The sequence below is a fragment of the Nasonia vitripennis genome, chromosome 1 (assembly GCF_009193385.2).
Source record: "Nasonia vitripennis strain AsymCx chromosome 1, Nvit_psr_1.1, whole genome shotgun sequence".
NCBI lineage: Eukaryota > Metazoa > Arthropoda > Insecta > Hymenoptera > Pteromalidae > Nasonia > Nasonia vitripennis.
The window spans coordinates 37,004,468-37,018,550 of record NC_045757.1 but is presented as its reverse complement, the minus strand read 5'-3'; the positions used below and the strand labels follow the sequence as shown (position 1 = coordinate 37,018,550).

The window sequence follows — 14,083 nt, the reverse complement described above, 5'->3', positions numbered from 1 at the left end:
ACGATAACCGAATGTAAACAAGGTTCAATTCGATGGAAGATTTTGAAAGATCACCATAGTCCTATCTATAGAGAGAAGGAAAGAGAAGAAAATCAGATAGAGTATATATAGAGGAAGATAAATTCTCAAGCGAGCGAATTGCAAAGTTTCGAAAGAGAAAAATGTTCGGATATAAATATATCTGTGAAGTTTCCTATTGTGCCATTGTTGTATAATAGTTGCATTGTCTTTGCGCAAGATGTGGACTAGTACTTGTTGTTCTAAGCTATATATGTATAAACGTTATTCATATAAAAGTAATGATAATTGAAGAATATATCAAAAAAGATGGGAAAAATTATGCTTTAAAATGATTGGTATAAAAATGCCGATGACTCGGTGTGATAAAAGCATGTTTTACTACTCTTCTTGTGCTACGTGCAAATTAATTTCAATATGTTGTACAGCGAGGAATCTTAGTCGTATGCGTTTTATTACAATTTTCTATTTGAAAATTTTCAGAAAATCACTGCGGCTCATAAAAGGGAAGCTGCTCGACGAAAATCCGCGAATAAATTTGAAAACCAACTGCGAGGAATAGGGTGAACAAAGAAACGCCGCTCAGGCTTTCTTCATTTCCCGCGGGAAGTTTCGCGCACGCTCCGAGGCAACGTCGGAAGAATCGAGCTCGAGGGACCGAAGCGTGTCTAGTCCGGCCGTTTACGAGCCGAAACTCGAATCTGCGTTGTTGCTACTCAGCGACGAGATCGTCCGGCATAGATTTCGAATCACTCTCGATTCCGCAGAAGTTTCGAGTCAGTTGTATATCTGGTCTATCTTAATCAGAAGGAATGAAAGGAAGCGATTTCCATTAACCTTCTTCCGCGTTATAAAAATGTTTACGGCGCGAAATACATAAATTCCGAAAGATTCAGCAGGGCCTGCCACATTAGGCGATACTCCGTATAAACAGGCTTTTCAGCCCCATGCCGGCACGATAGCGCGACTTCGGCCATTATTTCGTCTTATCTCAGCGCTCCGAATGAATTTCCTCGGACCCCGTAAATCTTGCGTGGGCTACTTTTATTAGATACACGTTCGCCGCGGTTCGTGAATATGAATTACCTTCGGCAATAGCTTCTGCGGGATTTCGAGCTTTCGGTGCAAGCTCTGATGATCCCTCGAGTGATTTCGAAATGCCGAAATCACCGAACGACCCCACCTGAAATGATTCAGCCCGTAAATAGACACTTCCAGCGTTATTAATGGTATCGCCACCTCACGACTCGATAATAAACGCGTATACGCGACGCCCGACTTCGTTATTCCCTCGTTCCGCTCGAGAGTCACGCTTACTCGCAATTCCGGTGCTTTTTTTTGTCGGCTGTCAGTTAGAAGGCCGAGGAGTGTATACATGTTTACTCTGTCGTTCGTCGCGACAACCCCTCTTTTTTTTTGACAAATTAGGCACTTCCCTCTTTTTACTTCGTTAGCTGGTTTACGTAATGCGTGCTCAAAGCCAGAATCCGCGAAATAACGTTAGCATCGCTCGATTGCCACGCCTTTCCAAGTGAAAGAAGTCACGAGGCATTAAGAGATTCCCGAAGAGTTCGGCGCGCAAAAAATTCCTGCGGGGGTATGCTCCACTTTCTCGGCGCGTCTGCGTTTTTCTCAAGGATTGTGCAGCTGGCCCCATTGACGCTCCAGTTTCTCACCGCTGCGCTGCATTTCTCTATGCGCTCCTTTTTTTTTTTTGTTCTATTTCGCAAAGGAGCAGAAAGACGTTAGCGCGAGCTTTCGACGGTTTTTTTCCTGATAATCCACCGGCTGTTAAGGCTTCGTGCGAAAAGAGACGTGATCGTTCGCGATTTGAGAATTGTAGGATTGGTTGAGAGTTATTTTAAGAAATCGAATTTTTGAGAGAAAGAGGACATTTGGCAATGTACAAGAGGGATTCGTAAGTGGATCGTTTCGAAGGCCCGGTTTGGCACTCCGTTCTAATTAACATTGCAAATGGAATCTTTCCAATTCGTCATACCTCTGAAGCTATTTCGCAAACTTCATTACCTTCTGCTCATTAAAAAGCTCCATCCGAAGAGCGAACTCATCTGCAATCGAAATTTCAATTAAAAGCGCGCGACGCTCCACAAAACAGATAAGCCCCCTGCGAAATTCGACAATTCCATTCTCTCTGCGCAAAGGCGAGCCGGATATTCGAGCGTGGATCTTCGCAATTTCCGCGTCTCTGCTCGGTCAGCCGGATTTCGCAGCCGTGACAAAGATTTCGCGCGCGCGCGCGAAGTAAAAGGATTTGGAGAAAGAGAGCTGGATTCCGACGAGTGCTTGTTTTTTCCTCTATAGGTGTTGGCTTCGAGCATTACCCCAAAGTGATAATAGGGAGACGAGCGAGAAGAAAATTAGTCAACTGCTTTTCCTTGCGAAGCTGCGTTTTTTGCTTTTCCATTTCTTCGAGTGGCATAATTGCGAGCTAAAACTATTCGCGTATTCATAAATATTAAATTTCACGAGCAAACGGAGCAAAACAAAATTTTCTCGACTCGCTCCCTCGCGAGTGTGTATACAAGGGGTGTAAACAACAAGAAACGAACAAAAAATCGGCTACGCTCTCTTTCCTTTCGATGTTTTTCCTCGAGTGACTCGTAACGTCGAATTTACGTCGACGGGGATTGGCATGTATGTGTTTCGAGGGTCCGGGAGAAAATAGAACGGTCTTGCTTCTGGTATTTCGAAAGCGGTATGAGCTTCCCGAAGTTTCTTTGTTAGCATATATCGGATACGCTTTTTCCCCGTGTACAAAAGGCAATTTCTTCAAAGTTGAAAGTGACTCTCTGCGAGGGGATTCTATTCGATGGAGGAATCTGCTCTTTTAATTAGGCCACCTCTTCGCGAGTGGAATAGTTTTTATATTAGAAAATTATCCGAAAGGGGTTTTTAATTAAAATTTTGAGGTGCAACGCTCGCAAACTGGCAAACTGGCATCTATTGGATAACTTTCAAAAGTTTTTAGATTTTAACGAATAAGTTCGAACGTCTAAATGGGGACATTTGCAAACATTATTTTGCGAAGATCAGATTTCTCAATATGCCTCTATTCGCGAAAAAAATTCAATCTGAAAAAGCAAGCTCGAGCATCCTTTTTTTCTCGACTATAACAAACGAAGGAGAGAAACTCATCTGGTCTGATGACTCTAATGGACAATATTAGTCAAACGAGTCGTATCCGGTGGCGCGCAACCACACGAAGCTCTGGCTCTCCATCCCTTTGGCTTGTCTCCGCATGAAAGACAGTGTGAATTTTCGCGAAGAGCAAGCGGTGACCCGGAACTTTTTTTACCTCCTCTTTGGTTGCACGTGACGTTTAGTTTTCCGTCCTGGCTTCCTCCGAGCTTTGTGACGTTCGCGTTTTGTTGAGCGTTGATACGCTGCTTCAGCTCGTAAATATCACGTTAGGCTTATCAATTCCACGTAATTCGTAACGCATTACACGCGTTATGGCTAACGAGCTAAAGGCGGAATGGCTGAAGCAGCTAATTTGCTCTGCGATTATTCCTGCGAAAAACGAGGTGTCGAAGTTTTGTTTAGGGCTCGACGCGCTCGGAAGAATGCGCGTAGGTAGACGCGAATGAAAACATCGAACGATCGAGTGATTTCTGTTGGAAAACGCTTGTGCCACTGCATGGGTTTTCCGAGCCTTGGGAAGGGTGTGCGTTTTTCGGAGGTGATTGGGCGCAACTTTCGCACAATGCCGACGGCTGCGCTTGGAAAACACTTCGATGTAGCAGGGCTTTTGTGTGTTTTTTTTTAACATTTTACCGAGCTTTTTCATTTCATTTTATCATCTGGTATGGTGAATGTTAAGCCTGAGATTACTTGAACTTGTATAACTTCAGTTACACATGCTGATACAGACTAATGTGTATGTGTAAATTAAAAAAAGCTACCATGAAAATAGTATCTTATTTACAAAAGGAGAGTAAGAAAGACGAATAATAATCTGAAGAATGTGGCAGTGTTCTGAATTCTTTTTCATGTATCATGTGATAAAAGAGAAATTCTAATTAGTTCATTGTAATATATGTAAGGCGAGTCTAACTAAAATCAGGAGAATAGGACACTCAGAGTTTCTATGTCATACAGATATCGTAAAAGATGCAGATACTACAGAAGTGCCCGATTGTCCTTGCAAAAAATATGATATAAGTAAAAGTGGTTCGAAATGATATAGTATAACAGGCATTAGGAGATTAAAAAAAAGCAATGGCGGATAAAATAATACCTATGTCGCACATCATATCAGCTGAGCGTCGGACAGCAAGGGTTAGTTTGGATTAGACATCAAAGGCGAAAACAATCTTAACTATTATATATGAATTACATAATTGTTAAGTAATGCACACCATAAAAATTCCCAATATTATTTCACACTAGTTTGAAAAATAAAAACAGTCAAAGCACGTTCATATCGTTTACATCGTCAGCGCGAACGTCGACTTCATGCCGCAGAAAGACGGATAATTGTATATTTTATTATTACTTTCAAAGCTATAGCGAGCTGCCAGCTTGTGCTTGATTATTCTCAAACGTTAGGGTCATATATAAATGTATACAGCACACTGCGGATATATAAATTATGTACAGCGTTAAGTTAGTACGACTAGTAGTTCGAACATCTATGCGCAAATAATAATACATATCGATTTCTCCCTGAAACACAGAAGGAATGGTTATAACCAAGTGATACTTACGTAGGTTTAGGACAGAGTATTTTTTGAGAAAGACTAGCAGACGGACTAACGTGATAATAAAAGATACAGCTGTCAACTATACCTGCAGCTTAAAGTACAATAAATCATGTGAGTGGATTTTTCAAACCGCGTATAGGAAGAATATTGAGAATGTCACGTGTGTGCACTGCGCGCCCGCCGAATTTCCCCGAGCGAGAGGGGTCAGATCCTGTCGGCGAGCTTTCGAGCGAGTCGTATAAATTTAGTGCGTAGCTCTCGCTCGAAAAAAAATTCCAGCGCCGCGCGCAGTCGAGCGTAATCTAGGCTATATGCAACGTCCCACCCCGGCATAGAGCCCATACACGCTCCCTCGGAACGAACGTGGGGTGAGAGTTATGGGGGGGAAAGAAAGAGAAACTCACCAAGAGCGAACTTGACGCCGGTCCAGGCTTGTCGGACGTAGTTGATGAGCCTCCTGTAGAGCGGTTTGGGGGGTCCCTTGCGCGCCGCCTCCTCCTCCTCATCGGTAGCCTCGTTGTCGGAGGCACCGGCTGGCGGGCCGATGCCCGTCAGCGTGCCGGCCTGATTGCGCTGCCCGAGGATGTTGACGACCTCGCGCAGACCGGGCCCCACGGCCTGCAAGCCCGGCGGATACTGGCTGGCCTGGAGCGCGGGGGCGGCGCCACCGGAACCGGCAAGCAGGCTCGCCGCGCCGCCGCCCCCGCGACCTCGGCCCCCACGACCCCTGCCGCCGCGGCCCCATGATCCGCCGCTACCTGCAGTTGTCGTTTCCGAGAGAGAGAGAGAGAGAGAGAGAGAGAGTGAGAGAGAGAGAGAGGCAGCCCCGGAAAATTCGTTTCAGTTAGTCTTTGCGCTTCTCTCGGCGAGAGAGGGCTCCTGGCTCGGGGGTCCGGGATTGCTCGATATTTACAGCGAGTCTGGGTCCGCGCTCGCTTTGCCGGATTGGAAGCTTTAGCGCTGATCCGGCAAACTATCGCGCCAAGCGAGGATGCCCAAGTCCCTACTTACTCAAGGATTCGAATGAACTTGGCGTCCTCGCGTGTAGAAAGCATACTCATACGAGGTGCTGAGGTGCGAGTTAGTGGATAAGTGTTTTGTTTCCGAGAGGAATATCGTGGCTTATATAGTTGCAGATTTGAGTATGCCTTCTGAACGTTTTCGAAATCGAGCAGACCCATTTTTCTTTTCAATTCCGGACCCCTCGTCCAAGCTCTACTTAATTTAAGGAGAAATGAAAAACTAGTGAATGATCCACCTGAGTCGAGGATGGGGCATCGAAGGTGTGTAATCAAAAGGAGCAGAGAATACAATTAATCTTCAATTCAACTAGCAATGTATTATGCACTATGTCATTGAACCCTATCGATGGATTTCTCTTCGAAAACATTAATAAAATTTCAATGTATGTTACACTTAAAGCCACAATAGTAATTATTAGCTTTTTTTCGTCAGTAAAAAAATTAGAAATGGACATAATGAGTATAATGAGTTGTTGTTCAGAACATCCACGAGTTTTACTTTTCCCGTTAATGTCAAGTTCGGTCAATTTTACCGTTTGTCTTTTGTACAGGTTCGCTATGCCTTGGTCTCTTCACAATAGTGCGTCTAAAAGGGTTCTTATGACCCTCGGTGTTGCTTGTATGCAACATGAACTTTAAAAATCAGTACGTATTATTCAGTGTTAAATTATTCAATATTCAATCAACTACATGACTAAATGCAGTACAGTAATATCGTTAATCCAAGTATTTCTTTAAGACACATTTCTAATGAAATAAATAAATCACACAACGAACGGAACTCAAATGTCAAGCTATTCCCGATTTAAAAGAAGCAACGTTAACCAAGAGAACATAGAATATAGAGTGAAATCATCAGTATAGCTAAAAGGATATAGCTAAAAGCGATCGTTTAGCAGGTAAATTAATACCGATGACCTCACTCCACACATCGAAGATAGACCAACACTTGTTTACTTTGTGAATCCTCTAAACATCTTAAGGATAATCACTGGTGACTTTTTTCCATCAATAATCAAGTTTCAGGTATGCAGAAGGTGAATGTGAGTGAAGATCTTTGAAACAGGCAAAATACTGACATTCTTGTGCTACTCACTATGAGAATTTGATCGGTACAATATAAGAGTTAAAAATTCGATAAAATCACCAGAGAGCATGCTTAAAAAAGGAAACGTACGTATAGTTAGTGCACAGAGGTTCGAAAAGAAAAGTTCAAATAACAACATTCGCAAACAGAGAAAGATCGTCATAACAGAACGTGCCGTAATCTGTATAGGGTCGTGTGTATCAGACTATGGACAGAAAATTGGAATCGATCGATTTACTCTAAATTTTTATCTACATTCCAAACAGTAAGCAGTTTGTAGCTGTTTCCAGTTTACTATCCACTTTGGTACAGTTCGTATAAGTGAGCTACTTCTTTCTGCATTGCGTCTGATCTGGGGCACTGATAATTCAAAAACTTGTTAGTCTGGGAAAAACGGAAAAGTCCACATACTCATGGGTACAACGCTGGCGAGTACAGTTACGTTAGTAAAACTAGTGGGTAACAACGTGTTAAGAGAAAAGGACAAATATGCTACGAAATATTTGTATATATTATGTACTACCTTCTATCTAAAGGTTTTTCACACTTGGTTACATGAGTGTGGGTACATCAAAGTCACTCTGGAATACTAAATACTTTAGATATGTATTGAATATTATTGTCAAATAAAGTCACGGGTATAAGCGAATTCTTTCGTCGTTGACAATCGAACTTACTCGGTCGGAGTTTGAACGTAGAACCAGAAGCCCCGGTTCCACCTGCCCAGGACATCTCAGTCTATACGGTATGCCCACACTTTTCTAGAAGTTACAAATTTTTAAATCGTAGAGCATCTGCTGGCCTCGATTCTGGCACTGTTATAAAAAGTCGTTGCCTCATTCTCGCTATATACAGTTGAAGTAAAAAACGTATACGTTTGCGAAAAATCGACGGAACAGTGCCCCAGCTCCAATACGACGGGTGAAAGAAAACCAATAATAATTCATCAACCGCGTGGCATACCCATAACAACAATCGAAAACAAAATTGAAAAAAAAAAAAACAAACAAACATACGATATAGATAATATAATAAAGAATGCAGAGGTAAGTGGGGAAAATTGCATCGTACCTTGGCGCTTCTTGTAGGAGGGGAGGCCCACCACGGGGCCGCAGCCCCCCGCGCTCCCCGCGACCGAGGAGCTGATGGTGGATAGGCAGGAGGAGGAGGACGAGGCGCCGCCGCTCCGTCCAGCAGCAGTAGGCCCAGCAGCACCGCGCCGGCGTGCCGCCGCACCCGAGCCCCACTCACGCCGCCGACGATAACCCGAGCCACCGCCTCCGCAGCCACCGCCGCCACCCCCGCTACTGCCACCCCCGGCGGACAACAGCACGGACGGCTTGCGATCGGATGGTGCCCCCTTGCGGTTATTCACTCACTCGATTCGCTGATGGCCGGTGATCCTGCACTGCGGATGCCTTGAAAGCAGCGCGAAGCTTTAACAATGCAGTAATTCGAAATAAATTACCCCTCCGCCGCGAGTTCTATAACTTTCCTTTTCGCGCATTTAGGCAGCTCCGAGAGCGCGCGTAAATTTGAATAAGCCGTTATTATTTATGAGCTAGCTGGAAACTTTACAGGCGTTAATTTTTCACAAAAGGTAAGCAACTCGTAAATTAGCCCACTACTCTTACAGCTCCCTAGTTTGCTCGCTCAACTTCCGCCCTTGCGCGCCAGAGCGCTTATTTGCTTCTCATTACTATACCGTATAGCTATCCGAACTTTTCGCCGATTCATCGAGTACCCCTTTTTTCCTCTAATTCCAACGTTATTAAAAGTATAGCATACCTCGTTCGCTCCTTCCGCGTTCTCTCCTCTCCTCCTCAGCTCTTGAGACGGTGGTGCGGTTTCCTCAGCGAAGACATACTGCTCTTCCTCTCTCCCCGCGGACGCTAACTCGATAACGAAACAGATTTTGCTTTTTGCTTTGCTCGCAGCTTGGGTTAGTCACTGAACATCTGAAACAGCCAGCCAGAGCGGAGAGACAGAGTCTAGCATTAGTTAAAGATAAACGTATGTGTGTGTGCGTGCAAAGCTATGCGCGGTGTATCAAGTAGGTAAGTTTGCAGTTAGTGCGCATATGTTACATGGTTATTTGTTAAATATATTACTCCGAAACGTTATTACATTCACTGTTCGCAGACACAATTAAGGCGATAAATTTCAAGCACACTATAATCACGTCGAATAAATTCCTATGCAGACAGGATTTAATCACGCACGAGGAATCAAACGGTACTTCATGCTGAGATACGAGTAGCTTATACAATATACGATTCTCCTCTCGCCGCGCGCACAAGCCGGTCTCGCGCAAAACTGCGCCTCGAAACTTGCGCGCGAGCAGTCGCACAGTCGAATTTACATAACACGGCCGCTGCAGTCACGTGACATTAGGCGTACGCGCGCGGCGAACTTTTAACGCGAGAATAGACGTTTGATGCTTTTTGACCGCCGCGAGTTTTGCTCTCGCTCTCTTTGATCGCGATTTACACAAGTTTAACGGGACTTGCGGCTGTGGGCGGAGTATTCTGAGCCGTTGAGATTTCCGCAAAGGATCGATTGGATTACCGGGTATTTTTGAATTCAACGGATCCTCGTCACTCGTCTCCTCAAACTCGTCCCATGGTGTCTGCAAGCTCAGCCAAGATCCCTCCTCCCCCCCCCCTTGAAATTGGGTCAAGCGCATAGGAGCATACGCGCGACGTCAAACAAGCTACACCGAGACCAATTAAGTCTTTGGGAATCCGACGACCGCTGAATATTCGGACGAACAATAGACGAGTGCTCTCGGCGTCACGTACAGATTCGGCTGCTGCTGCTGCGGGTTTCCTTTCATTTCAGACGCTCTACTCGCCGGATTAACGACGGAGCTGCGCAGGAGCTGTCTGTATCAGGGAACTCGGCGAGGACTCGATCGGATATGAAATTCCTTTGTCGAGGGGACTGTTATATGAATGTCTGTCTTCCGGGAGCGTTGTATCCTTCGCGTGCGCGGAAAAAATTTGAATAAAGTGCGAACGCTCCGCGAGCCGAATTAGATTCGACAATTTCCTTTCTCCTCGTGATCCCCAGTGCTGCAGCGATTTTTTCCTCGGCCCTTCCCATGTGTGCAGCCGGCTATCGACGAGCTCTGCGGCGGTGGCCGAGATACGCGATTTTTAATCGAACTGCCAACCGAGACATGAAATGAAGGCCGCGTGTCATATTGCCGCAGTCGAAGGAGCGGCGATGAATCCGCGCGAGGTATCATACACGGGGGTCGTTATAAAGTTGACCAATCGTTTTTTGCCAAGCAAAGCTTTTTCCGATTCCCGGATCGGCGCGCGAGACTTATTTATAGATTTTTCAATTAATGCCTCGGCAACAAATGCGTCCTTTGCGATGGATCCGCAGCTCGAAGGGATGTGCTTTTAATTAAAATTTTCAATCTCTCCGCGGCTGAAGGTTTCTCTGTAATACCGTTATATGCGCATCGGGATGTAATCGCATTTCGTCGGAATCAGCTTCGTTATCTCCGCTAGACACACATATCAAAATCGTTGCGACGACGATTTGAAACAATACCCGGATCACAATAGCCCGAGCGAGCTCGGAAGACGACGACGGCTCCGGAGAGGAGAGATTGGAATTCATTTAACTACGGGGACAAGGGAGAAGGTAAATAAAAATTCTCCTCGATCCCCGTCGTCGTTTTGTCCCTATCGAGTTTCATTCTCGGCGGGCTATACGTCTCTCTCTCCCTCCCTCCTCCCTTTTGTGCAGTCAACTCCGCCGGTCGAACTTCCCACGGGGAACTTTCGATACTTTAATAAGACGCCGGCGCAGCAGACGGTCAGACCGGCAGATATCGCGAGCGAGTTCTTATTCTTATATTCTCCTGCCAGGCTACTATGTATGTATATACGCTGCTTTCTCTTCTTTGCGGGGGAGTCGATATTAGTCGGCGAGTGTTCCATCGCATGCGACCGGGAGTTCGAGATAGTTATCCGATCGCGCGACGAGTTATCGGGAAATTCGTTGTATCAGCCCTTTGACGAGCTTTATAATAAGAAAGTCGAACGTCTCTCGTTAGCCGAACGACGGAATATTCAAATACTGTGCGAATATTTTAGTATCAACACTCTGACCTGAAATTCACGCGGCGGTATAAGGAGTGTCTAGCTGTCGTCGCTGAGAATATATATCGCACGTGAGACGACAGAGCGGCGCCGTTTACGTCCCTTCGTGATTTAATAACTCGTTTGCACACCCGCGGTGCTCACGCTAAGCAATATCAATTGACGCTTTATCGATTTTAGCCGACCGGGCTTCGAACTTAATTCAGCGGGGTTCTTTGATCTTGCTGTGCGGAGAGATTTTACGCGGGAACGTTGATGATGTCGGGGAAATTTAAGTGCCTTTGTGATTGAAAAATGTATCGTGTTACCGAACGATGTTCTGTAATTTCAGTATACATCAATTGTTAGTTCGGTTGAATATCAACCATTAAAAAAAAACGATTCCGCCTCCTGACGATAAGAAAACATCCTAACTGAAACTCTCGACAAACACATCGCATGCATATGGATGCTCCGAATTCAATGAAACACACGTGCCCCCCCCCCCTGAAAAAATGGTCTTGTTTTACAGCGCATTCGAGAGTAACTATCGTGAGCAGCGATAAAAATCGATATTCCGACGAAGTCTACTTTTACGACTGCCCGAGCTCGCTGCAGCCCTTTAATAGAAACATCGGAGCTGCTCCGGAGGGAGAGCGGACTTTAACGAGCATTGCGAAACTAGCCCTCGTCATGTGCACTCCCTGCCAGCCTCGGTGAAAGTAAATTTTCAGACGTCACATTCGCAGCAGTTCGATTTAGCCCAGTCTATATATACTCCGTTACTCGTGTTTCCATCTGTCTTTTTTCTTCGAATTTTGATTTACAAGCATTCCAATGAATTGCATCCGCCCGAATAGCGTATTTTCCATTTCGAAAGAACTCGCGATCACGAGGCTCATAACAACCAGCTAATATCGACTGGAGAAAATGGAAGAGCAAACAAGCCGAACAACGCGGCCATCGTTAAGACAACAAGCTGCACTACGCGACCTTCCTTTCGGTGTATATGTACGCGCGTTGCGGAAAAAGCACTCCGCGGTAGATTACGATCTTGTACCGCGTCTTGTGTCCATTTCAGGGTGGGCTTTTTCCAATTTTCTCCCGGCCGAAAAGCTCCGATCGGGAATTACCGGAGGGAAAAACAATCCGCGCGTCATCTTCGGCGCGGCTTTGTCCGGCCACAATACGTCCTGTCTTTTGTCTTCTCTCAGCTGAGCTGCTTTTTTCGAAGGGGATACTTGGGGATTGTTACTGTCAGGGTTGGGAGTTCCGAAAATTAAAACGTAGCCGGGGTATCGATTGGAATTTCGACGTTGATTAGTACAAGACTTCGTTCTAGAACGTACATTAGAGTTACAAATATTTCTGATACATTCGATGTTTCGAAATTATAATAATGATAATTTTGAATGATCGAATTCAAACGGAAAGCAGCTAATTACAAATCCGAATGCGTAAACACGTCTAACCCGACGCATTACAACGTCGACGAAAAGACTATCGTATTACACGGCTCGGACTCGCGTGTGTACAGCCAACGCTGCGGTCGGTCCGTGTGTCACCGCTTCGCGAGCGTCGCATGAAAATTTCAGCCGCGCTCGATCCGTGTAGGCCGCAAAGCTGTTACAGCTCGCCGTTGATGCTTGTCAACACGCGGCCGTGTGTGTGTGTGTGTGTGTGTGACGAGAGGAGCTGCGATTTTCCCGTGTTTTCCCAGGATTCCGTTGTGTGTCTGTGTGTGTGTTTTTTCTGTGACTAGAACATGGCTCGATTCGGTTTCGTTCTCTCGAATTAGAACGAAGATTACACAAATACAGCCCTTTGTCCGCGCTCGAGTTTTAATTAATTCCAGCCGGCGGTATCGGAAGGTAATTTGATTCGGTGCTCAAGCTCGAAAACGCGGATTATGTCCACAAAACAGCGCGCGCCCTTTGATCTAGTTGGCAATTTTCTCATTTTCTCCGAGCGCGAGCGCGGCAGAAAATTAACTCCGTCAAACGGCCGGTCATCCATACTAATTCTCCCACGCAGCTGTCGCCGGTTTTCTCAATTTATTCGGCCTGGCAGCGGCAGCACGATAATTATTCCTTACTCTTTTGTCGCGCCACACCGACTAATGCCGCTAGAGTTATGGCGGCCGAGTTCTGTCGCATGAGTGTGCTTGCAGGGGTATTATAGCGCGCTATGTACAGAGCTTAAGCCGGGCCATCAGCAGGCGGCGTAATGAGCCGGTTAACGAGTTCTCTCCTGCGACAGTCTTTCTCTCCGTTCGTTTATTCCGTCGAGGAAGCGCCGTGAAATAGAGTCGATTTTTTCCTTCCGTTCGGCAGCGTCGCAATTTAATTTCACTCGCGCGCCGGAGGAAAGCTCTCGGACGTGTGTACGCCGGCGAGGGGCCGCTAAGTGAAAATTCAATATTCATCGGAGAGAGCGGAAACTTATTTTAGAGCGGCGCCGAAAAAAGCTGCTGGATAACCGCAAACATTAATACAGCGAGAGCGGGCCGAAGACCCTTGAAAAAGTTGGCCGCTCCGCGTAACAAGTGGTTAATGTAATTTTAAACGGGCCATTTGCAATCTTGGCAAGCGATTATAACGGGGGGAGTCGAGAGAAGAAAACCAATTTCCAAGCTCGCCGAAAAGTTGAGGAAAAAAAGGAGGACAAGCGGGATAGAGAGTCTTCTTTTCTCCTGTATTTTTCTCGCTTTACGGCTCGCCCCTACTATACTCGGCTATTCCGCATGTGTGTGCGCGCGCGATGGATGTGTTAATAGAAATTTTTTCTTTTCCCGACCCTTAAAGCGGTTGGCTTTGAAATTCGCGCTCGAAACCTTCCCTTTAGAATCCTCCTCTATTTCGAATCTCCATATCGATTTGACACCGAATGACCGACATATAACGTCTCCACCTTCTCCGGCTCGCGCGTTATTTGCCGCGCGCCCGACGAACAATAATCCTCTCCGCCGGTAATTAAGCCATTTAAAATGCAAAACTGCCCCCCGGCAGGAGGTCGCTTCATTATGACGCGCATTGATTCCGAGCCAGGCTGAAGCTCTTTTCGCCTTCTTCCCCTTCTTTTTTCCTCTTCTTTGCTTGACCTTTTACTCCGTTAAAGTGCGAGGCTCCGATAAAC

The 14,083-nt window shown here is 45.7% G+C and overlaps 1 protein-coding gene across 1 annotated transcript in view; it reads right to left on the bottom strand.

Moving 5' to 3' along the window:
• LOC100123891 (Kv channel-interacting protein 4) overlaps positions 1-7,930 on the bottom strand; it is a 42,555-nt gene extending 34,625 nt beyond the window's left edge. The window contains exons 1-5 of the mRNA XM_031921243.1: positions 7,923-7,930; positions 7,529-7,612; positions 6,298-6,397; positions 5,147-5,500; positions 4,277-4,297 (exon numbers count right to left, since the gene is read on the bottom strand). Coding sequence (XP_031777103.1) covers positions 4,277-4,297; positions 5,147-5,500; positions 6,298-6,394 — 472 coding nt within the window. The 5' untranslated portion in view covers positions 6,395-6,397; positions 7,529-7,612; positions 7,923-7,930. The remainder of the gene's footprint in view (positions 1-4,276; positions 4,298-5,146; positions 5,501-6,297; positions 6,398-7,528; positions 7,613-7,922) is intronic.
• Between the last annotated feature and the right edge of the window lie 6,153 nt (positions 7,931-14,083).